Here is a 24,750-nt window from a genome sequence, read left to right as displayed (position 1 = left end):
CTCAGAATATCATAAATAGAGAGAAATCAACTGGGGGCAAACATACTCTCGGCTCTCAAAACTATGTGACGGTTAAACTAAAAGCAGTAAGATATGTTAATTGTCCTTTTATAATAAACATTGCATGCCAATATTAACCTTCAAATACGACTTTTGTAGGATGAAGAACTTGGGCGACCTGCCACCGTAGATGAAATTTGGATGCAGTCACACGGGAAGAAAGGGACAAGACCTTTAGATAGATTGTCAAGTCGTAGAGGAGGCGAGGGTTCAGGAGATGCCAACGTTTTGGATGAGATCGATATACATAACGATTTTGATTGGATTGACACCCGAGCAAAGGATTCTCTTGTAAGTTTCTTTACTTATAAAATGTATTTTCTTATTAGTTACTAGGTTAGATCCCGTGTAATACACGGGTTGGTAATAAAATGAAAACAGAGTTAAAAAAGGTTATTTAAGTAAACTGAAGGAAATTGGAGCATTTTCTAAGGAAAACTTCTTATTAAGAGTTGTAAATATTTTCCATTGGGGTGATGTTATCATTCATGGCATGCAGATAAGGTTCACTCAACGAAATCATTTAATCTGTTAATACAAATTTATACTATTAACTACAAATTAATATATCTTAAATCTTAAAACAAACTAATGTGTGTTGTGTGTTACCCACAACAAAGAACATGAAAAAAAGAAAAAGTAAAAAGAATACACTGAAAAAAAGAACATATTAAGCTAATAAAGCATATACATATTTTGCAGTCATAAGTTACTGATAAAACATTTAAATATAAAAAGAAAGTGTATGCAAGTCAACCCAACACGGCCGCGTATTTCGATGCATGCTAAAAGTTAACATGTTACAACCTGAACCTGTTTGATCCAACACTTAACCAATCCATCCTGCCACATCTAACAAATATAAAATTACAAAGAAACACTAAAAATCTTGACACAAATGAAGCACCCCAGGAGGCATCGACCTATATGTCCCTGTGTATGCTTTCATGACGCCAATATCAGCCACCTTAACAACCAGCATGCAAAATATCCCGTTATAAGATTAAAAAAACGCGAATCTAACATCATTTTAAATTAATTTGAATGAAGCCGTTTGTGGCTGTTTGCCCGGGTTTACCTATTTATCAGTTGTTTAAGTTAGTATTTAAGAGATAGAATGCATCTCTATCTTGTACTCAATTCAAATTCAATTTTTTTTTAACTCAATTTATCACTTTCTAGTTATGGGATATAGACTCTTTCATTAAATTCAAAACAATAACATAAGAGAATCAGGATTGCTGCAATTCTGATTCGTTACTTTATCCAAATACCAACACCATCATACCCATCTTTTGTGCTTGATGTAAACATCCATAGCAGCTTCTGTTCTAGAAAGGCTTAGAATCTGAAAACAATAACAATCATGATTTAGATATTCAAATACTTGAAAACAAACATTTATAATAGTATAAAGATTAGGAATAAAAAATACCAATTGGAATTTATCAATCTGCAGCACATGTCTTTAGTTATTTAAGTTGTCATCCCTGTTTAAGTCCATGCATATTTCATCCCTGTATAAAAAAAGTACTAAATATTAGAGTGTCATGTGGCAGAATAGATGACTCTCATGTGCCATGTGGCAGAATGGCTTAGGGCTAGATGCTTTTTTTGAGATCCCGTGTGTTTATTTATGTTAGGAATATTAGAGTGCCAAATGGCAGAATAGATGACTCTCATGAATTTTGTTAAAAATCCACTGCTTTATTAGATAGGAAGATTTATCAAAAGCTATAAATATTAAAAAACATTATTTCTTGTATGTTATAGATATCATATCAGAAATATGTCAAGGAGAGGCATGGAGATGATGCTAGCAAGCACCCGTTATTTGATCCAGACTCAATGGTACAAGCTGTTGGGGGGAAGAAAAAAAGGCAGACTTTATGGGTTTAATGATATCAGTGATCCACATGCTGTGATGACAGGTATACCGTCAACGCCGGGTACTAGTTCTTCATATTTACCTGCAAGAAATGAAGAGGTATGTTTATTCTATTTTGGTCAACCTTTTCATTTATATTCAAGTGATATAATATATCTGTTTGTTACTTTGTTATGCTTAGAATTACATGACAGTAAATAGGGGTCTGTAACAGGACCGACCCGGACCGGAACCGGTTAAACCATATTTTCAAACCCGAAATCTGACCACTACAAATGGGCCAGTCCATAGTCACCTAAATCGCGGTTCAGTTCGTGGTACGGGAACGTGGTTCGCTAGGTTAGACGAATTCGGTACGAAGGGGGGTAGGTTCATTTCGGTACGAACTGGTACGGTGTATCATACAGTCCGGTTCGATATACCCAATTCAAAACAATTGTGTTTCTTATATTCTTTTGCCTACTGATAATACAAACAACAGTGTCATTCTATAACATTAAACAATAGCTTCATCACTAATTTCAGCACCAAATATTCAAATGTTATTAATTTCACTAGCTTTTAAATCAACAGCAAATGCCAAAAGTTCAAAACAGAATTTTCATTATTAAAAAAGAACAGTATGTTTTTAGAAAAGAGAGAACATCAGTAGGAATTTATACATGCTATTAATATATATATAAGAAAAGATTTATAAATTAAAGAAAATAGACTATAAATCGTCATTAATAGGTTTAAATGTGTATATTTATAGTAAATATAATTTAGTCAATTATTGTTATAGCAATCTCCTTAATTATAGGAAGGAGATAATTAAATCATATATTTTTTAAAGGCACACGGTTATAGCTATAACTATTAGCCTATTACCTTTTGAAATCAAAGAGACGCAGCAATGATTCCAAAAATTCCGACAAATCTGAAGCGTGGCCATTCAGGAACGAATCCAGAATCCGAAACGCTTCCTGTTTATGTGAAATCTTCAAACCTGTTTATGGGGAATACGGGTTTGTTAAATGGGTTTGGCGGGCCGGGTACACGGGTTTGGTGGGTGTGACCCTTTAGATGGTCACCGCTAACAATAAGCAAAATAAATTAACAAAATATACTAATGAGAAAATAAGTACTATTTAGTGAAACGTTAAACCATTAAAATCTTAAAAGTACTATCTAATTTACTTTTAAAGGTTGAAACATCTTCTAAAAGGTTGTAAAAATTAGATTTTAATGTTGTATTTTAATTATAGGTACAACGGTTGAATGAGGAAATAGTGCAACTACGACAAGAGAAAGAAACGGAAACACTAGAGAAGGAAAAAGAAAGAGCGGAGAAACTTTCAATGATGGAGCAAATCAAGGAAAATAGGGTTTGCCAAAATGCAAGAGAAAAACAACGAAATGCAAGAGCAAATTCAATTCTTTTTGAAGAACATAACAAAAAATCTCTCTAATTAGTTAAATTTGGTTCTTTGTTAGTGCAACTTTTGTCGTATTTGTTTTTAATGCTTGTTTGTTTTACGAATCCTATCAATCTTTTTAACTTTGCAACTATTTGATTATGGTATTGAAATTTATAAATAGTGCAAAACTGAAAAAAAAAAAAAGATTCTTCGAATTCTACGTATTTATTTTTGACCGAAACTATAGTCAAAAGGCCGGTCGCAAATTATACCAAAGCTCGGTTGCGAAGTCAGTTGCAAAATCATGTGTAAATAGATTGTTACAATTTTGGTCGCTAAACGTATCAGTCGCAAAGAGGTTCAATTGCGGCCGCTAACCATTTGGTTGTAAAATCAGTCGTAAAAGTTTCCGATTGCAAAATTTAGTCGCAAAATTTTCAGTCACAAAATTCGGTCGCAAAGCTTGTCGTAAAATTTTCGGTCACAAAATCGGTCGTAAACAGGTTCAGTTGCAAAGCCGGTCGTAAAATTTTCGGTCGCAAAACCGGTAGGGAAAAATTGCGGTTGCAATCTCGGTCGCTAAACATTCGGTCACAAAATCGGTCACAAAAACAACTCGGTCGCAGATTCGGTCGTTAAATTTGCAACTACAAATTTTGTCGCAAAATCGGTCGCAACTATATTTTCGGTCGCAAAAAATGGTCACAAAATAATTCCCGACCAAGGTTTAACCGGCCGCTTAAACCGGTTGCAAAAGGGCATTCGCAACCGATTTGCGACCGAAATGGCAGTCGCTTTTGCCGATTTCTGTATTAGTGAAATCAAACATTAAGATTCGGTTTTAACTTAAAATTATAGTGCATAATATATTAAAAACTTAATAAAAAAAGTCATAAATAAAAATTATTATATGAAACAATTGAATTTACGTATTACATATAATATTTTTTTATTTTTATTATATTTTTCACCTTTGTGGAATACCAACTATAACCTAGTTTATAAATATAGAAACTATCAATCAATACAAGAAGTTACGTGCATTTCTCAAACGTGATTCATGTTGAATTAATTGTCGTTTTCCCTCGAATAATTTGTATTGATAAAAAAAAAATATTACTGCTTTGTTTAGTTTTTCTGAATATTTTGATATAAATTAAACAAAAAAAAAGGTGTTAAAAAATTACTTTAATCTCGTAAATGGAGGGGCAACAAACCTACGTAACAATGACGTAACGAGGATGTGGAACTATGGAGGGGCTTTAAAAGCCATCTCCATAATGGACGGTCGTAATATATATATATATATATATATATATGGTAAGGTTAAAATGAAACCCATTTGAGTTGTGAAACCCACGAAAACCCTATATAACATCGTTTTTTTTTGTTACATGTAATATATGTTGTAACATTTAATACAAAACATCGAAACATAAAAAAAAATGTTTTGCTACTTTTTAACATTTTTTTACTAATTTTTATATATGTTTTCAGAAGAGAGAAAAAATTATATTTATATTTATATTTTTTATTCACTTTAATTGTGGAACACAAGATTTAAACATTAATTAAAAACATGTGGTTGAAAATGAGTTTATAGAGTTTTCACAACTCAAGTTTTCATCATAAAAATATATATATATATATATATATATATATATATATAGGGAGAGAGAGAGAGAAATTCAAAGTTGAAAGTAATTGAGCATCACAAGATGATTACAATCTTCCAGTTGTTCATTTTTTACTTGGCTCTATCAAACTCCAAGTCAATCGTCAAGAATGTTCCTGGCTTTCACGGTGATCTCCCATTCACACTTGAAACCGGGTATATATGTTTTTACTTTCAAAACTTTCATGGTTATCTCCCATCTCTACCCGGTGATAAAAAAAAAAAGCATTCGTGTCCCTTTTAATATTTCAGAAATTTTATAAAATTAACGGACTTTCTACCCTTTATTTTATTTTATTTTCGTTTGATGTTGAAAGATATGTCGGAGTCGGAGAAGACGACGCACTTCAGGTTTTCTACTACTTTGTTGAATCTCAACGGGACCCTTTACGCGACCCTCTTCTGCTTTATACCGCGGGTGGTCCTGGAGCTTCGGGCTTATATGCTCTCCTTTATCAGATTGGTAAATTTATTATATCCTGTTATATACTTCAAATTTATTACATTTTATATATTTCTCTTCGTCTACCTTTTCTTTTCCCTTTTTTATATATATATATATATTATCTTAAATTTTGTTTTATGTATTTTTTTTATACTACTTTTTACTTAATATAATGCAAGATTTTCCAAAAGTATTAGATGTGATAAAGGATTTCGCGAAAATTTTTTGATATGTTATAAGATTCCACCCAAAATTGCGAGTGCATACAAATTTTGTAATTTTGAAAATGTAGTTATAGATTTGTGTATGTTATATTTTTAATACATATAATATCTATGTTAATATTTTTATTTGCTATATTTCACTTTTATTTATGTATGTGCTGACACATACATATGCACTAAGATATAATTAGTGAGGAACCCGGTTAATGTGGCGGCGACGACAATTTAGAACGCAGGTTTTCTATTGTACATATGTAGACACTTTATACTTACGGTGGGTTTTTTTTTATATTAACACGTAAATTAATATACGATTAAACTTTTAATTGAGCAAGAGATGATTTAACAAAGATAAATATTGCACTTAGCACATTATATACAACTTTGCATTCTAAATTATGTCTTACAAACTAATTAATTAGAGTAGATTACTGAAGATCAAAAACAATTTGTAACACGAACCAGGGGCACTATTGTAATTTTACACTCAAATCATTTTCCAAGAATTGTCGGTGGATGATATCAAATTTTAAGCAGGTGACTAAACTATGTGCCGTGCATTGCAAAAAAATGAACAAATTAAATGGTTTCATCCAAAAAGTAATAAGTGGGTAGCAAAAAATAATGTCCCATCTAACTATTCTAATAAAATAATTAAGACACACGTTATTTAATGATTCATAGTCTAAATTTATCGTTTAAACTATTTTTCTATTTTTAATAAAGACATATTTATGTCAGTGTAATCAAAACATATCAATCCATCCTTTAATAAAATAATTAATTACCTAAATTATAGGAAAAAAAATACGGGTATTTTTGTCAAATATAATTAAAATATTTTCAATCTCTAATGAGATTGCATCTACCTTTTTTTTCTATTAAATCAATTTATATATACTTTTGAGTGTAGAAGTTGAATGTAGTAAAGGCTGGTTAAGGATATTTATAAGTCTAAGATGATAAAAACAGGAAGAAATTATGAATGAATATCGATTTTCCTCTCACATATTCATTCAACCTTCATAGATTCATGGAGTTTCCATTCATCTCTTTCGAAACTGTAATACAAAAATGTGTTTTATTTATGCTAATTTTATATATGATCTTTTTTTATGTCATTTATAAAGAAAAATCTTATCATCTTTTGTTAGAATTCGCTATTACATAAAAAAATATATATAATTACGACTTATAAAATCACTAGATGCATTTCTCGTGATTTTAAAGAAATTGATTGGGAATACACCATGTATTTGTATAAATATTTCATTAGAAAATATAATTTGAACTTAGAAAATCATTTAATTTGATAAAATATAGGTTTTTTATAAAAATAAAATCATTAAGTTTTTATAGCTTAATTGCATTTATTTTAAACATCCTGTGCATCATATGGGTTCTATGCTAGTTAATTAATATCCAAAGACACCACTATGCAGGGTTGAAATATAGGTAGTTTTTGGTAAAAAAAAAAAAAGAAATAAATGGTAAAATGAAATGAATTATCTATGAGGGAATAAAAAAATGAATTTTGGTTGATCAATGAAATATAATCAAAGACTACAAAAAAGAATCACATTTTATGAAAGTCATTCCTTCTTATCCCTTTCTTTATCATTTCATTCATCTTCCGCCTTATTTTATTTCATTCATCTTCCGCCTTATTTTCTCAGCACAACTACCTGATCACCATCATTACCACCACCCCCACTTGAAGTTCCAACCGCCACCACGACCACCTTACTTGTTAATGGTTATTTCATTTATGCTCCAACCAACCATATATTTTTGGGGTATATGGGCAAATCATTGGTTATTTCATTTATGCTTAACTATTAATAATTTTTCGATGCATTTAACAATTGTTTTTTTTTTGAACGACCAAATAAGTAACGCCGGGTGTCACACCCTAATTCAGGGCCTAGGAGTGTGACCATCAGTTGATACTTGTTTTGTAAATATATCAGAGTAGCGGGTTTATTTTAGCGGAAGTCTTTAAATAATAAAATATTAATTTACATTATCAAAATTACTCAGGAATTAAACACCCGAGTTTCAGGTTTACAAATTCATAATATTAATTATACAATGATTTATATTTATAAAAAACGAGCCGTCTGCAGCGATCTTCTAATGACTCCCATCCTTGTATATCATCTATAGTCATCTAGTTACCTGCATAGGTGGGAAAACACGTCAGCTATATGCTGGTGAAACGTTGACTCGATAAAATATTTATAACAGTCGTTAAATACAATCATAGTTTTCTGTTTCACAAACTCAGCAGGAATGTCTGTCCATTCCCGGGATTTGTACCACTGCCCTACACACATAATTCAAAGGTCCCCCGAGTATATAGCCCCTATTCGGAGACAACCTTCCCCAAGGCTATATAACCCTGTTGGAGAACCGGTTATGACTGACTTGGTTTTGTATGCCAATTATCAGTTATGTTTGAATCCAGACACATGTGTGTTCGGTATGAGTTGCTTTTTATTATCTATTTTGTATTATAACGATTTTAGAGATTATATCTCATGCAAACATTTATCAGACTCTTTGTAATAAACAACCTGTCTATTACAAGAGTAAAATCAGTTCAGACAGTTAAAAGTTAACGTGTTCACCTCGTATATCAATGGATAATACCAAACTCCTCTTCTCAGTATGCTTAACAACCTATATTCATAATAGGCATACATAAGTATCTAGTTGATACTATTCAGCAGACTTTAAGTCTGTTTCAGTTCAGCAGACTCAAGGTCTGATCAGCAGACTTAATGTCTGATTCAGAAGACTCGAGGTCTGATCAGCAGACTATTAAGTCTGACCTAACCTTAGTATAGTTATAGTCGTTTTATGAAAATACTTTGAATTTACATATGACGTTTGGAATAGCGCGCTTTGGCCTAATAAAAGATATCACGTTGGCAAACTTCTCCAGGTAAGCAAACGGGTCCCGCGGTTGATTGGGATTTGTACGAATTGTTTTCCTTAGGCAAGAAGAGTCTACTAATGATACCACCCTTCCAGTTACTACATGCCCGTCAAAATAATAGTTTTGATAACATTACTTCACGTGGAAGCAACGTATTTGCTTTATAAAACATTACTTATCGGCTCGACGGAACTTAAGAACTAAAGAAATCAGCAGCACTTCGACTTGCACTTTGTTTTCAAGATTAACAGCTCGTTCGGCAGCGTAACAACACCCGATTCTTTGCTAGAACAGCCTCGGAACCACCAGAACTCTCTTGGCACGACTCCCTAGGTTATGTGTGTGAGAAAAGTGTGAAAATGGGATGAAAACGACTGAGCCCGTGGCTGCTCTATTTATACCCATTTTTGTGCATCTTCGCGATACGCGAAGATGTTCCTTCTTTGCATTTTTCGCGATACGCGAAGGTGCAGAATTTCATTTGCAGTCCTTCTAATTCTGGATTTAACATTTTTAGCCCTTTAACTTCTAATTTTGACATTTTTGGCCCAAAACTAGATGGGGTATTTTCACGGTGTTACACCGGGTACTTCGTACGCGACCCCCATTGGCTAAAGGTAGCCCGAGCCGGTCACGAGTCCGGACAGACGGAGCCCCTAGCGGTCCACCTATTGAGGTATTCCCCGGATAAAACCCGACCCCCACGCCCGCCAAACGGCACGACAGCAAGGAGCCAGTAAAACCGGGTGAGATCAGGACTCGAACCCTCATCCCTCATATCTCTCATATTATCCTATACTACATTTAGAATTCGTCGCCCTCCTGTTTAACCTTTTTAATTAATTTTTAATTTTTTTTATTCCTTAACATCACACCTTCGTTTTTATTTCGCCGTTACCACGTATGACGGTTTCCATATTGTAACCGTCGCATCCCCTCCGAATAAACATATATATAAACATTCACCGGAGCAAAGAAACGAAATCCGTCAAGTAACCAATTCGAACTGTAACATAACCGCCACCGGTAGAGACAAGGCATCACCCAACAACCGAATATAGATTTGTAGAAGTTCCGCCACCATCAGCGACAAACATACAAACCTGTCATAGATGTTCGTTTACCGACGTAACCGCTGTTTCCATCAATATTTCAAACCACCTTTGAACCGTAATAACCGTCACCCCTCCCAAATCTATAAATACATTGCCATGTTCATCCATTCTCCTCTTACAATGATAGCCCATGGCATTCATAGCCAGATCATAACATAATTTTTTGCACCGCAGACCTCATCGCCATTCGGCATCCATCCATAAAATTCCACCGTAAGGAGAAATCAGGCATGTGTTGTGGCCTCCGGCAATGGATGGTGGCCGGCTATGGGATAGCGGTAGCGCTGGCTGCATTGGATGATGAACCAGCACCAAAGCGGTACCATATCGATTGGCCTTGCGGTGAGATGATAAGTCATTTAACGGAGTTTAAAAACCTTTGATGTCAAACATGACTAATGTATGGATTTCTATTAGAGTTTGAAGGATTGAGAACAAGAATGGGTATGTTAAAGGAGTTGCGGATTTGGTTTTGGATGAAGCGGTTGTGTGTAACAAATCATGAGTAAGGATTCAAATGATAATGTAGTATAGGATAATTTGCATTATCTATACATATATAACAGACTGTAAGTAAGATGCTGATAACCAAACACAAATATAACTTATGTTTATATTTGTAACCAAACACAAATAACACCGCTACAACGCGCGAGAAACACTACTAGTAAATTGTATTTATGATTTTTTTTAATAGTTTTTGTTTTAAATCTAAACTAGTTTGACGCATCAAGATGTTAAGTTTACCACAACCTGAAAATAATAGATTTAATCAACATAGTTAAAGTCATGGGGTTGATGGCCCAGTAATTAAGGTAAGGTCTCCGGGTTCAAGTCTCGAGAAACAAAAAGAAAAAAACATATTAAAAAAGTTAAGCAAAGAAACTATTTAAGCAAGCACTATTTCATACATGACATTTTTCAATTGTGAATGGTGTTTATTCATGTTCGGTTCATGACCTCACATGCTTGCTACTGATATTTTTAAAAATAAATTAAGCTTCTAATCCTGAACTTTAATAGATTTATCATGACTTTTTTAATATAATAAGAAGTTGATCTAGTGGTACCTCCTAATATAAAGACACCGATTCGATTCCCACTTAGGTCGGTTCGAAGGACATCTGGGTGAAAGGACGAATCAGAGTTTTAATCCCAGGTTCGAACCCGACATGGGGGTCGAGTGTTTAGAGATTCCATCTTGTTCCCATGTATCAGGGGCGTAAGGACTCACGACAGTCGAAGAGTCGACCTTGGATATAGCCCCGAAATGGTAGGTTTACACGTGAAGTTCTTTGTCGTTCACTCACACACACACACACTTGGGGTGGGTTCAAATGAGAACTGCTCTTAAAGAGAAAACTAAAATATTTCTAAAAAATTATATTTAACTTTAAAAAATATATATATTTTGTAGTTTCTTTTTCTTTCATTATTCTTATATGTTGATATTGTTAAAAAAAACGTCGTCGGTGTAGTGCACATGTGCAATAGTGTGTATTGCATATATGCAAGAGTGTTATATTGCATAGAATACAACACTATTGCTCATATTTGACACACAATGTTGTATATATGCAATATAAGACTAATGCACACATTGAACACACACTAGTACGCATGTGTAATACAACAATAATGCACATATGCACTACATCGACTTTTATTTTTATTTTTTTTTATATTTTTTGCATCTAATACAACAATACTGTACATATACAATACACAAATATTGAATACATGAAATTAAACACTATTGAAGATAAAAATACACACTATTACACATGTGTAACACAACAGTATTGTACAGTAATACATATGTGCATTACAACGTCTTTTTTTTCTCTCGATGAAGAGCAACAAAATATAAGAAGAATAGAAGAAACAGAAATTTGAAAATATTTTTGTATTTTTAATTAAAAATAATTTTTAAAAGTTTTTTAATTTTCTCCTTAAAGAAAAGTTTTTTCTTGATCCTATCTCATAGACACTCATCATATACATAGATACATATATAAATAAATAAAAAACACCTAAAAAAGACAAAAATAAGAAGTGTGAGAAGGATTTGCGGCCATACAAAAACCCCTAAAAAATTAATAAAAAAATCATAACTCAAATTATAATTAAAATATGAAAAAAATTTAAAAAAACCAAAATGTTTCCTCTATCATCCCCGTTCCAAAAAAAATCGAAAAAACACAATATCGAGAAAAAAGACACAATGACAAAAACGAACAAATAACACAATGATAAATTAAAAAAGACGCAATAAGTCGCAAAATTTAATACAATGTCGACAAAATATAATATAACACAATATCAAGAAAAAAAAGACACAATGTCAAAGAAAAAAGACATAATCAATGATGAAAATAAGCACAAAACACAATGATAAATAAAAAGGCACGATGATGTTTTTTCCTCAACAATGTATCTTTTCGAGGTTTTTTTTAGAACAAGGAAGATGACGGAAATATTTTTGCGCTTTTACATTTTTCATTTTTTTATTAAATTTTGAGTTATGATTTTTTTAATTAATTTATTATTATTTTTTAGGCCTTTTATTGTGGCTAGAAATCCTTCTCATTCTTCTCATTTTTGTTCCCTTTTGTAGAATAACTTGACTATCTTAAATATATATAAACAAAACCTTTGAAAACTCTCTGATTGCTTCTTAAATTCTCTCAAGCCACCAGATAACTTTATTTGTAAATGAAAGCTCATCATGCATTTGGTCCGAATTAACGGGTATAGGTCTTATCAAACCCAGATAGCCCTTAAACGGGTTATATCATCTCATTAAATTAAAAATTACCCTTATCAAATATTTGATATGAAAATCCTATAAAATAGGGATATACTAAAAATTCTATCTGAATTAAAAAAAAGATATTATTTATAATTAAGAAACAATTTTATAGTAAAAAAAAAATAAATGGGTCATGGGTCTCACCAAACTCAGATAACTTTTATACAGGGTTATAACATCTCATTTATTTGTGAAACATTTTCATTATCAAACCCTAAGTATATTATTAACCTTCTTACAATAAATAAAATTAAAATCCAAAAAAATATATAAATATTAAAAATTAATAACGTAAAACAACATCCGTAATACTAGGGATAAAAATTAGTGTGTGTGTGTGTATATACACACACACACACTAGATTTTATCCCCTGTATTACGAGGGTTGTTTTATATTATTCGTTTTTAATATTTATATATGTATATTTGGATTTTAATTTTATTTATTGTAAGAATAGTTAATAATTAATATACATGAGATTTGATGATGAAATGGTTTCATAAATAAATGATATGTTATAATTCAATAATTGATGAGATTATTTTTTTAATATAATGAAATGTTATAACCCGTTTAAGAGTTATCCGGGTTTGGTGAGACCTTTACTCGTGAATTCGTTTAAAAGCTATCTGGATTTTGTGACCTATGACCCGCTTATGTTTTTTACCATAATTGTTTATTAATTATAAATAATATCTTTTTCTTTTTAAATTAAATATTAAATTTTAGTATATCCCTATTTTATAGGATTTTCATATCAAATAATTGGTAGGATTAATTTTTAATTTAATGAGATGTTATAACCCGTTTAAGAGCTATCTGGTTTTGGTAAGACCCATACCCATCAATTTGGGTTAAATTAATGAGAGGCTTCCATTTAAAAATCAAGAAATCTGATGGCTTCCATAAAAAGGGGGAACGACCACGTCGCGACACATACGATTTTAGGGTTTTCGTTTATATATATTATAGATATAGATATAGATGTGTGTGTGTGAGAGAGAGAGAGAGACTTTTTTATCCCTTTTTTTTATTTAACTAATTTACGTTTGTAATACTACTTGAAATTTTAATTGAGTTGTCAATTTAGTATTTTTTATTTCCTTTTTTCATCAAATATATATTTTTCTTTTTTTATGCGTTTAACTATTCGTTTAATTTTTTTATTTAACTTATTAGAATTAAAGCTAACGTTTAACTGTAGACATATTTCATAACTGTGTGGCTCACTTATTTTTACCGTCTATTAGGTTAAGACGTACATGGTCTGTATAAATATATCGATATATAACGCAAAACACGGGTTCTAGTTATAGTTTATAACAATATATATAAATAGCATATTGGCTACACAATATACACGAAAAGAAACATTTCTTAAAATCACAAAATATCAACTAGGTATTCTCACTTGTGACCTAGTGGTAGGAAGGTTTGGGGTTTTCTAGTGGAGACCTAAGTTTGATTTCTACTTGTGTCACTTTGGCTGGAAATTGACAATGAAGTATTTGAGCTAGACCTTGCGAGGTTGTCAGTTCGGATCCCGAGCCCACTCGGGTCTTCGTCCCACTGTGTGTTACGTCAGAGAGTTCTGTTCTTGTAGCGTCACAACGACTTTCAAGTGGTAGCCGACAGTATGGTTTTCCGAGAGAATGCCCAAGCAAAACTCTAAAGCTAGCGTGAAACCAATTAAGACAATATAGTTTGACTAGACTGAGACAACAAGTTCTCTAAAGTACTACTTTAATAATGTCATAACAAGGACACAAGATAGTTCGTCATTAAGAGAAAAAGGGAAAATTCTGAATAGGCCATTTGAGGAGAGAGGGTCTCAAAATAGGCCACAAGTTTCAAAACTTCCATTAATAATCTACCGAAATCCATCTCCGTCGTGACATTTGGTTTCCCGCCGATGATTTTCGTCCCCCAATGAAATAGTGACACGTGTAAAGATGTTGACACCCACCCATAAGATTTCAAAGGAAATCCGTCTGACCCGTGAGACTACAAAGAAAATCCGTCTGACCGTGAGATTTCAAACCAAAACAGTCGCCTTAGTGAGTTTTTGAAAAAAATTAAATCCACCTCATTTCACTATTAGTTCACCACCACCACCACTACCAATTACTGGATAATGGAGAATACGGAACCATTGATTCACCACCACCAACACCGTCGCCGCCACTTGTCGGAAACCGGGGAAGACGACTAAACCATTAGTTCGCTACCACCACCCCTGCCACTTGCTGGAAACCGGGGAAGACCCCGTGATGCAGATATGGTGAAGGCGACGGTGGGTAGATATGGTGATGTTGGATGGTGAATACGACGGTGGCCGGAGATGGTGAATGCGATGGTGGTTGGAGATGGTGTAGCCGATGGTGGCCGGAGATGGTGATGTTGGATGTTGAAGGACGTAGATGGTGACGAAGATTAATCAGGATTATTTCAAAGAAATGAGGTGGTGGTGGTCGTGGTGAATCAATGGTGGATAGAAGTGAATTTAAACTTTTTCTAAATCTACGGAGGAGATGGTTTTCAAAGAAACGGTTTTGGTATCAAAACTCACGGGTCAGACGGATTTCGCTTGAAAATCTCACGAGTCAGACATATTGGACTTGAAATCTCATGGATTTGGCACGAACCCAAATGTCACGAGTCAGACATATTTGACTTGAAATCCCATGGGTCAATGGATCATTATGAGATATTTCAATATTTTTGGCCTATATTAGGAATCTCTCTCACCTGCCTATTTTGAAAATTTTCCAAAAGAAAAAAGTACAGGAAAATTCTGAAAATGATCCAAAATAGGAGAGATAAACCCAAAATGGTCCTTGAAAATTGCACATTCCAAAAATAGGCCCCTCAAATCAATCGGATCCGATGCATTGGGAAGAAATCCGATGGATTTCGCTAACCACTAAGAAACTGCCAAGTGTTTCATCCTTACCTATTACGTGGGTTTTGCCTTCTAATTAATCGGACCAGATTGTTTTTATATAAAAATCATCTTTGAAAAAGCAACTTTATTTGAAAATCATCTCCATCGAAATTCGTGCTTTTTTGAAATTCGTCTAACTAGATGAATATCATGTGAATTTCGTCTTTGGAGACGAATTTCAAAAAAACACCATCTTCATCTTTTTCATCACCTTCATCATCTTCATCTTTTTCATCATGTTTATCTTCTTCATGTTCATCTTCATTTTCACCTTCTTCAACTTCATCTCTATCTTCGTCACATCCTCCCTTCGCCGCCGCCGCCACCCATCTCCTTCCCCGAAGAACTCCAAGAGCTCAATATTTTCAAGGCCTTGATGGTTTGTATTCTTTTATTAACCATAGTTTTGAGGGTTTTTATACATGGCTCTAATGGAGGTGATGTTTTCCGAAAAAGTGGGAATGGTGGTGGTGGGTGGGCTGGTTGCCGGAAAAATGATGATGATGGGACGGTGATGGAGGTGATGCTTGGAGGAAAAGTGGGAATGGTGGTGGTGGTGGGTGGGGTGGAGGTGATGTTTGCTAGAAAAGTGGGAGTGGAAAGGTGTGATGATGACGGGTGGGTAATGGAGGTGATGTTTGCCAGAAAAGTGGGAGTGGTGGTGGTGGCGGCGGTCGGTGTTATGGGGTGGTGGCTGGAAAGTGGAGATCATAATGGTGGTGGTGGTGCGTGCTTTTTTTGAAAATTTTCTTCGAAGACGAAATTCATCAGCTCAGATGAATTTCAAAAAAACACGAATGTTCATGATTTTTGGAGATGGTTTTCATGGGAAGATGATTTTCATTCCAAAATTATTGGTACAGACGAATTTCATTAGAAAATCATCGGGGGTAGATGGGTAGTGGGACACTTGACAGTTTCTTAGTGGTTAGCGAAATCCATCAGATTTCTTCCCAATGCATTGGAATGTGCAATTTTCAAAGATCATTTTCGGTTTCTCTCTCATACTTTAATGATGTCATGGAGACTACATGACACAAGGTTGTACACTTGTACTATGATGGTTTATAAAGTCAAACATATGGTGCAAGGGAATAGGTCCCTTAATTATTACTTTAATCACACGTTTTTAATCTACTGAAATTTACATCAAAGTCAATAGTATTATTCAAAAGTTGATTTGAATTTAAAACATTTGAAATTTGATTAGATTCGAATTCGAATATGAAGATTTGAATTCGGTTTTAAAATATTCAAACTCGATTCGATTTGTATTCGAATACGAACTCGTCATTTTTATTCGATCCAATTCAATACTACTTTAATGATGTTATGGAGACTACATGATACAAGGTAGTACTATAATGGTACACAAAGTCATAAACATATGGTGCAAGGGATCAGGCCCCCTCATTACTAATTTTAATCGCACGTTTATAATCTACTGAAATTTACATCAAAGTCAATAGCATTATTCAGAAGTTGGTTCCGATTTAAAATATTTGAAATTTGATTAGATTCGAATTCGAATATGAAGATCTGAATTCGGTTTTAAAATATTCAAACTCGATTTGATTTAATTCGATGAATAATACGAATTCATGATTTTTATTTGATCCGATTTGAAATTTGAATTCAACTTATATAATGTATTAATATATATTTAATTTATTAATTTGGGTCACCGCAAATAATAAATGTCCAAAACATAATAATTAAACCCGATAACCCATACTATTATTTCTTAATTTTGCCAATACTTTAATTTTGAACTTATTATAATGTGGTATTATAGCGATTTTAAACTTATATTTGTGTGTTTACAATTATAATAACGTTTTTGAAGTTTTTTACATAGGGTGAACTTGAATTAAATCGACTTTATTCGACTTCGATTCGAATTCGAGTTTCAAATATGAACATAATCGGATTTCGAATATGGGATATAATACGAATACGAATACGAATAATCCAAACTATTAAACGAATACAAATACCAGCAAAAAAAAAGTTATTCGAATTATTCAATTCGATTAACTAAAAAATTCGTTATTCGATTCGATGGGCACCCTAAAAGTCAATATATAAGTGAATCAGACTTGCGTATTGTGTTAATGCTTGCGCACGTCCATAAGTTTTATCTTTCATTCCAAGCGTTTCATATTCTCCAAAAAGCTATAATCACGATCTTATAAAATATGTCGTCTTCTCACCTACCCCAAGACAGAGGTAAAATAAAGATCCAACAAATCTTTAAGACTTTAACCGAGAAAGCAATAATCGTAAGGACTTTACATCACAAGCTCACGAACTCCCAAATTTTCGAAGCCACCAAACAACCCGCTAAAACATGTTCGACTAACTCAGACTTCCGAGTTGCAAAGCCTTAAAGGAACCTACATGTTCCTTCTTCTCAATGCCACATGGGTAGCCATTCTATCCATATTCATACTTCAAACATAAATATTGCACTTGCACCACTTTACAACCGATTTATTTGAATTGTCTTTGCTTTGAACGAGTAGATTATTCACCGACTTAACAGAGAACGACCTCGTTAGGTTAGATGCGTGAAATTGAATTTTATTTGACTAAATGCATAACACAGAAAATAGCTATTTATATGATTTCCTGTCAATAAAATATTAATTATTAATTTATTATAGACGAATAATCATGAAACAAATAGCAATGAAGTTTTAATACAACAAAAAGTAGTTAGTCTTAACTTTACAAGCACAATACTAAGCGTGTGTTCAGCAAATTTATTACTATTGCCATTACCTTTTTGAAAACCACATAAAACCCCAATCACACCCAAATGGCAAATGAGATCGACACCATTCCCACCCAGAAAACGACTCCAACGAACATTGATTGTATGCTTTTAACACCATCAAATCTTAAGTTAATTAAATAAAATATAACGAAGGGAAAAAAATGCATTACTTAAAACAGTTCAAATAAATATATAAATTTTTTAGGTTTTGAACCCGTGTATATATTAAACGAGATTTATCAAATGATAAAAATAAATAAGATACGTATTTAAATAAAGGAACAAAGTTAAAGGTAAAAAATAAATTAAATATGTAGTATAAAAAACAATAAGAAGTTTAGAAACACAAATTTATAAATTGAGAAAATCTCTTTGTATACGACGTTTGTTGTTTTATCACTAGTATTTTCATCGTCATCCAATATTAACAATTTTATACCATGTCTGCTAGTTACCATGGATAATGCCACATATAGTGTCTATAGGAAAAAAACTAGATATCGAAGGAACAAATCAAACTTAGAAAAAGATTATACTTTTATTTGTTTGATCTTCAATCAATATTATACTTTTAATTCCTTGACTATTTTATAACATAATTGTCAAAATGGTTTTAACCTATTATCTATGACTAACTAGGATGAATGAGATGAGATATTAGAAGATTATGAAGGAAAATTTACTACTTTATAACTCAATTGCCATAATGATTTTGACCCATGACCAAGATAACTAAGATTAATGAGATGAGAGATTGGAAAGAAAAATTGGGCTATAATTGAATGTGAGCTTATATAGCATCTAAACCTCGTTATTTTTACTTTATTAAAAAAGCAAGATAAAATAAAATTACTATTATTATTGCTATTAAAAATATATATAGACATTCTAATTAGTTTTGTTTTCCTTTCAACTATAACTTTTTAATCACTTTTTTTTTAAATCATAACTTTTATTCAAAATATATTAAGTATTTGTAGAAAAAAGTATAGCAGGTGATGTTTCTTTTTTCTTGCGGCTTTATTTTTTTTAGAACGACGACTTTTTTGAATTTAGGCTGTCACACTTTTTACATTTGAAGAGCCATGCTGTCCTACTCTGGCCTGACTATGTTGCCTTAACTGAGCCCACGCTAGCTTTCAAAGTTTGGTTTGGGCGTTCCTCGGTAAACCATATCGACGGCTGCCACTTGACAGCGTTGTGCTATCACAAGAGCAGAACTCTTTGACGTAACACACAAGGGGACGAAAACCCGTGTAGGCTCGGGGTTCAAACTTACAAGTTACAACCTTTGCACAAAGCCTAGTTTAAATCCTTTATTACTAATATCTATCCAAAGTGATATAAATAGGAATCGAACCAGATTCTCAATTAAAAATCCAAGCTTCCTATTATTAGGCCGCAACTAGAGGTTGAATAAGTTTATGTAATGTCTTCAATTTTTTAATTCATTATTTTTATTAATTTAGTTTTTTCAAACTAATTATTTTTTTCTTGAAATGGTACAAACTAATATTTATAATAATTAAAGAAAAGCATTTAATAAAGTGACAGTGGTGGGGTCAAGACTGAGGGATGCTGTAAATTCACGCCTACTTTTAAGTACAAGTCCTATGCTATTCAGGTACGAGTAGAAAAAGAAGAAAACGGTTCATGAACTGGATTTGTAGGTTGAAGACAAATTTTTAGAATTTTGTAATTCTAGTTTTAGATGGTTGATCCATTTAAGTTTATTGCAACCCCCACATGATCCGCTTATCAAATGAGATAGACACGACAAGTGATGAAAGTTGGACTTTTATATAGCGATCTTGAAAGTCATGGACGCATGTGGGGTGACGCGGGGATGGGGCTTAATATCTATTTTCGGACGAAAACGCATAAATTTACATAACTGGACAAAAAAATGGAGGGGCTGGAGCCTAGAACCCCTAGCCCTTTTAAAGCTTCGTGCTTGGACTTGACACGCTATTGAACGACTTACATTTACTAGGCCAAAGCTTCATTATTGTTATATTATTTTTTTTTCGAAAAAAGTAGGCAAAACTAGTTAATAAATTAAAGTCGTAAAATCGTCTTATATAAGAAGTCCATCTTATAATAGTTTGTTGTATTTTGCATGTTAAAATTACACACTACAAAACATGGATTGACACTTAGAAAATAACCTATTTTTTCAAAGAAATGTCTTTTGATGTTTATAAATCAATTTATATTTAAAAAACGGGTTATATGCAATTAAACAATTTTGTGCATGTCACATCGTAGTTGCTATGCGTTTATGCTTTAATCTTTCTTTTAGAATGATAAGTTACATACTTTTTAACTCTAGTCTTAAATTACTTTTTTTTTCTCAATCATGAAACTTGAATCCTTACTATTTGAAAATGTGAAGCCATATACAACACCTTGACCGTAAGCAAAGTAAAAATGATCTTTTAAAGTCATAAGTGAATAGTAAATATACCATTTGGCTTTTTATTTATTATATGTGCTTTTTTTCATTAAAAATTTTCAGTCACACTTGAGATTTGAGATTGATATCACCCCATTTATTTTCTCGTCTCTTTAAAGTTGAGATCCAAACATAACTTATAACTTTGACATATGTTAGAATCATGATATCCATGCATCCTTCAAATCTTCAATTGTTCTTTATATGTTCTTTAATGCTTTAATCAAGTTCTTTTAGGTTAGCTTCAAAAACAAAGAGTTCGAACTATATAATGGCAACATTTGTCAGATTAGAGGTGTTAGTTTTATTAGACATATATGGGAATATATCTTTGACTTACTTTGTGTCTCTCTTTGTTAAACTCCTTAATTCAAGGATCGATTGTTATATACCTTAATGTTATAAACGTAATGAATTAATAGACCATTTGAGGTTGACCCTATAATATTTCTACAAGTTTCCGACATGACATGAAAACATGTCATGAACAAAACGACCCTAAACGAGTTTGGATTAGCTTATGTTGAATCCACAAACAAGTTTAGCTAAACATGTGTTTTTTTTGAAGGTTCAAGTGGTAACTCGTTTGCCCCATTTAATTACCTTTTTTTAACTCAACCCAAATACTTTTCATTAAAAGTTAAAAATGATCCAATTACAACAAAAATGCAAGTTATAAGCGGACAACAAGTTGCGCCGTAACCCCCTTTTAAGTGGCAAAATTGATCCTACTGAAAAAAAAAGCTATGGTTATTCGTCTTTGATGAGGTACTGTGCACGACCCGCTAAACTCGATCTTTTTGAAAACGCAACAACTTCGGGGACAAGGGATCCAAAGGTATCAAACACAAAGGGAATTAATAGACTATTACGTTTTTATTTTTATAAAATGTGTTTTTTAAATAACTTTTACTATTTGCGTACTTTTAACCAAATTATAGAAGTCAAAAAATAAGTTAGTATAGTTTAAACGTACACTTTAAAATGGAATGTAATATGCAGATTTATATATGACTTTAAAGTATCAATAATCCAATATGTGTATAGAAAATTAAATATATTTTTCTCAAGGTGAACGAATCATTTTCGTGTTAATTTGCGATTACATGTAACGTGTTCAAGTACACGTGTAGGACATGATTTTTGGGTTTGTGCTTTGTTCGGATTCATGCAAAATTTTCATTAAGGTTCAACCTATCAACCAACGAACAAGAGCCGTCTAGTAACCCTTTTCGGCATGTAGTAGTTAGTTAGTGCTAGGAGAAAATCATTGATAGAAAAGCAAGAGTATTTATAAATGTAACCAAACAGTTTAATATAGTATGTGAATATATGATTAGCTATATAAGGAAGATATTTTGTGCAGGTCCGGTAAGTATCGATTTCGAAAAATCAACATGGACCAACATTATATTCGAGCTGAACAAAAATGCATGGACAAAGGTCATATTCTTACTCTTCATTATATCAATGGCCTTTTACTATAAAATAAAAGCAAAATACGAATTTTTACTTCGTAGGTTTCTTATAATACGTAAAGATTATACATATAGTGTATTATATATGTATATGTGTTTATGTCGTGATGGTGCAATGACAGTAATATCTAACTTTCTATAGGTAGCTAATATCATATTCGTAGATCTACCCGCTGGTGTAGGGTTTACATATGCTAAAACATGGGAAGCATCAAGGAGTAGTGATTCCCTTTTTTCGTCACAATGTTACGAGTTCATACAGAAGGTTAGACATATAAGAACATAAAAACAGAGGCTTTTGGTGATTTGAACCGAAGTGCTTTTATATACGTTAGTCCTAGACTTATTGATGCATATGTAGTGGCTGGCGGAGAACCCAAGGTTTCTTAAAAATCCATTATATATGTCTGGGATTTCATACAATGGCATTGTCATACCTACCAGTACCATAGAGGCATACAACGGTAACAATTTCAATCTTCATATCCTATTATTATTATTATTATTATTATTGCTGCTGTTATTATTATTAATACCAGAATTTACTATATTTGGTCTGCTTTTTGCAGGCAATGAACGTGGAAATCAACCACAAGTAAATATTAAAGTAATATGTGACTCTTTCATTGCGCTAGTACAGAAACATATATTTCTTTGGTTAATATACAATTCTCTGATTATATACATATTATTTTCGCTCATATTTTACGCATCAAACAGGGATGCATATGTGTTAGCCCTCTGACCGACAAATTTAATGATTTTAATTCAAGATTAGAGTTTGCCCACCGGCTTGCACTTATATCAGACAACATATATGAGGTAAAACACTATACTTTAAACAATTCATGGCATCATTTCTTCTTGATTTGTGAGATATTTTAGGGTGCAAAAGAAACTTGTAATGGTAACTATATAAATATTGATCCGAAGAATGCAATGTGTTCAAATTATCTTCGGCAGATGGATGAGGTAAACAAGGATCATTCTTTAAACTAAACTAATTTTTTTTTCCACATTAAATACCCTAATCGATCATACTTCCAATTCTAGTGCACAAGTGGACTTAACATAGGCAACATATTGGATCCAGTTTGTGATGCTGTAAATCCGGCACCAACTTGTTTTGTAAGTTTTCTTTTTCATATACTATATCGCACGCACATACACGTACATGCATACTCAAGGGTGCGTATTGTGAAGACAGTTCTTCTTCAAGCCACCCTTTTAGATATGAAAACTGAGAAAACGAGTTCACAAGTAGTTATTTTATTGTTTTCAGGAAGCTGCTACGTTATACTTAGACAATTGGGCAAATGATAAATTTGTCCAAAAGGCACTCCATATTCGTGAGGTATGCTGTTCAAAGTAACTTAACTAAGGACATTACTCAATTATGATGGATGTGTGCACTAGATAAAAGGTAGTAGCATTAGTTTCACAATAATATATGAAAACTTCGCAAATACATATGAAGTATTAACAAGCACACATGTTCAAATGATCATTTGAAATTATCTAGTATAATCGAGATATAGCAACGTAAAATTTTATACAAAATTTAGCATTAATGTCTCGATCAAGTAATCCCAACGTGGCTGTTCAACATCTTCACTAAATCGGTTTGTGTAAAATAAATTCCATTTTCTTTAGCTTACTAATTTTATGCTACTAAAGAACTTGTTAATGAAACTTTTTTGTGTGTAGGGAACGATTGAGACTTGGCACAAAATCAATAACTCTCTCATGTATGACATGAACAAAGCAGACACTGTATATTACTCATACGACATCTTCAGCAGCGTCGAGTACCATAGACAACTCACTGCACGGAACTCTGAAGTTTTGATTCTTAAGTATTTCAAATGCCCTTAAAATTAGATTTAAACTTTTGGCAGTTCATGATAGTTACTTCTATGTTAATCTCTATAAAATAATTCTACTTGTAGCGGTGATCATGATATGAATTTCCCATACGTCGGAGTTGAGAAATGGATTGAATCTCTCGAACTTTCATATGAAAGCCGATGGAACCCATGGTTTGTTAATAACCAAGTTGCTGGGTGAGCTTATTCAAAGATGCATCTCTGTTAGTATTTCAACATGCAAAGTGATCAGTTTTTGCTTTTGTAGATACCGAACAACATATGCAAAGAACGAATACATGCTAACGTATGCAACTATTAAGGTAAGAAACATTTAATTGAAGTCGCATAGCCAAACTTTTGTGGAATATTATTCAATTAGAATGGTGGCTTAAATATGCTCAAAGAGCTCTATAATCGACTATGGATTTTGAACAAGCTACAATTAAAACAAATAGAATGCTGGAGCAGTATCTGATTTATTTGTATTCTGTAGGGCTCTGGTCATGTAGTTGCGTTATACAAGCCTGAAGAAGCCTTTGCTATTGTGGATGAATGGCTTTCTTCTCGTAGTTACTTAAGTGATGCATAAAAGTTACAAAACTATTATAATAATGTATTGTTTCTTTTAGTTTAAGTTATTGTCTTAAGAATATCACATCTATCG

At 32.6% G+C, this 24,750-nt stretch overlaps 1 protein-coding gene across 1 annotated transcript; it reads left to right on the top strand.

Moving 5' to 3' along the window:
- Positions 1 to 5,066: 5,066 nt before the first annotated feature.
- Positions 5,067 to 24,681, top strand: LOC143589608 (serine carboxypeptidase-like 18). Its single transcript, XM_077070326.1, has 14 exons — positions 5,067 to 5,179; positions 5,341 to 5,486; positions 22,107 to 22,183; positions 22,361 to 22,483; positions 22,580 to 22,682; positions 22,788 to 22,825; positions 22,939 to 23,040; positions 23,104 to 23,190; positions 23,272 to 23,346; positions 23,501 to 23,572; positions 23,926 to 24,074; positions 24,168 to 24,281; positions 24,352 to 24,406; positions 24,580 to 24,681. The coding sequence occupies exons 1-14, from the start codon at positions 5,067 to 5,069 to the stop codon at positions 24,673 to 24,675; spliced, it is 1,350 nt and encodes a 449-aa protein (XP_076926441.1). The 3' UTR covers positions 24,676 to 24,681.
- Positions 24,682 to 24,750: the final 69 nt, after the last annotated feature.

Source organism: Bidens hawaiensis, unplaced genomic scaffold (assembly GCF_021521415.1).
Source record: "Bidens hawaiensis isolate Kalapana, Puna unplaced genomic scaffold, B.hawaiensis_p1.1 tig00037649_1, whole genome shotgun sequence".
NCBI classification, from domain to species: Eukaryota; Viridiplantae; Streptophyta; class Magnoliopsida; order Asterales; family Asteraceae; genus Bidens; species Bidens hawaiensis.
The sequence above is the reverse complement of the archived record's forward strand: the minus strand, read 5'-3'. Positions and strand labels throughout refer to the sequence as shown.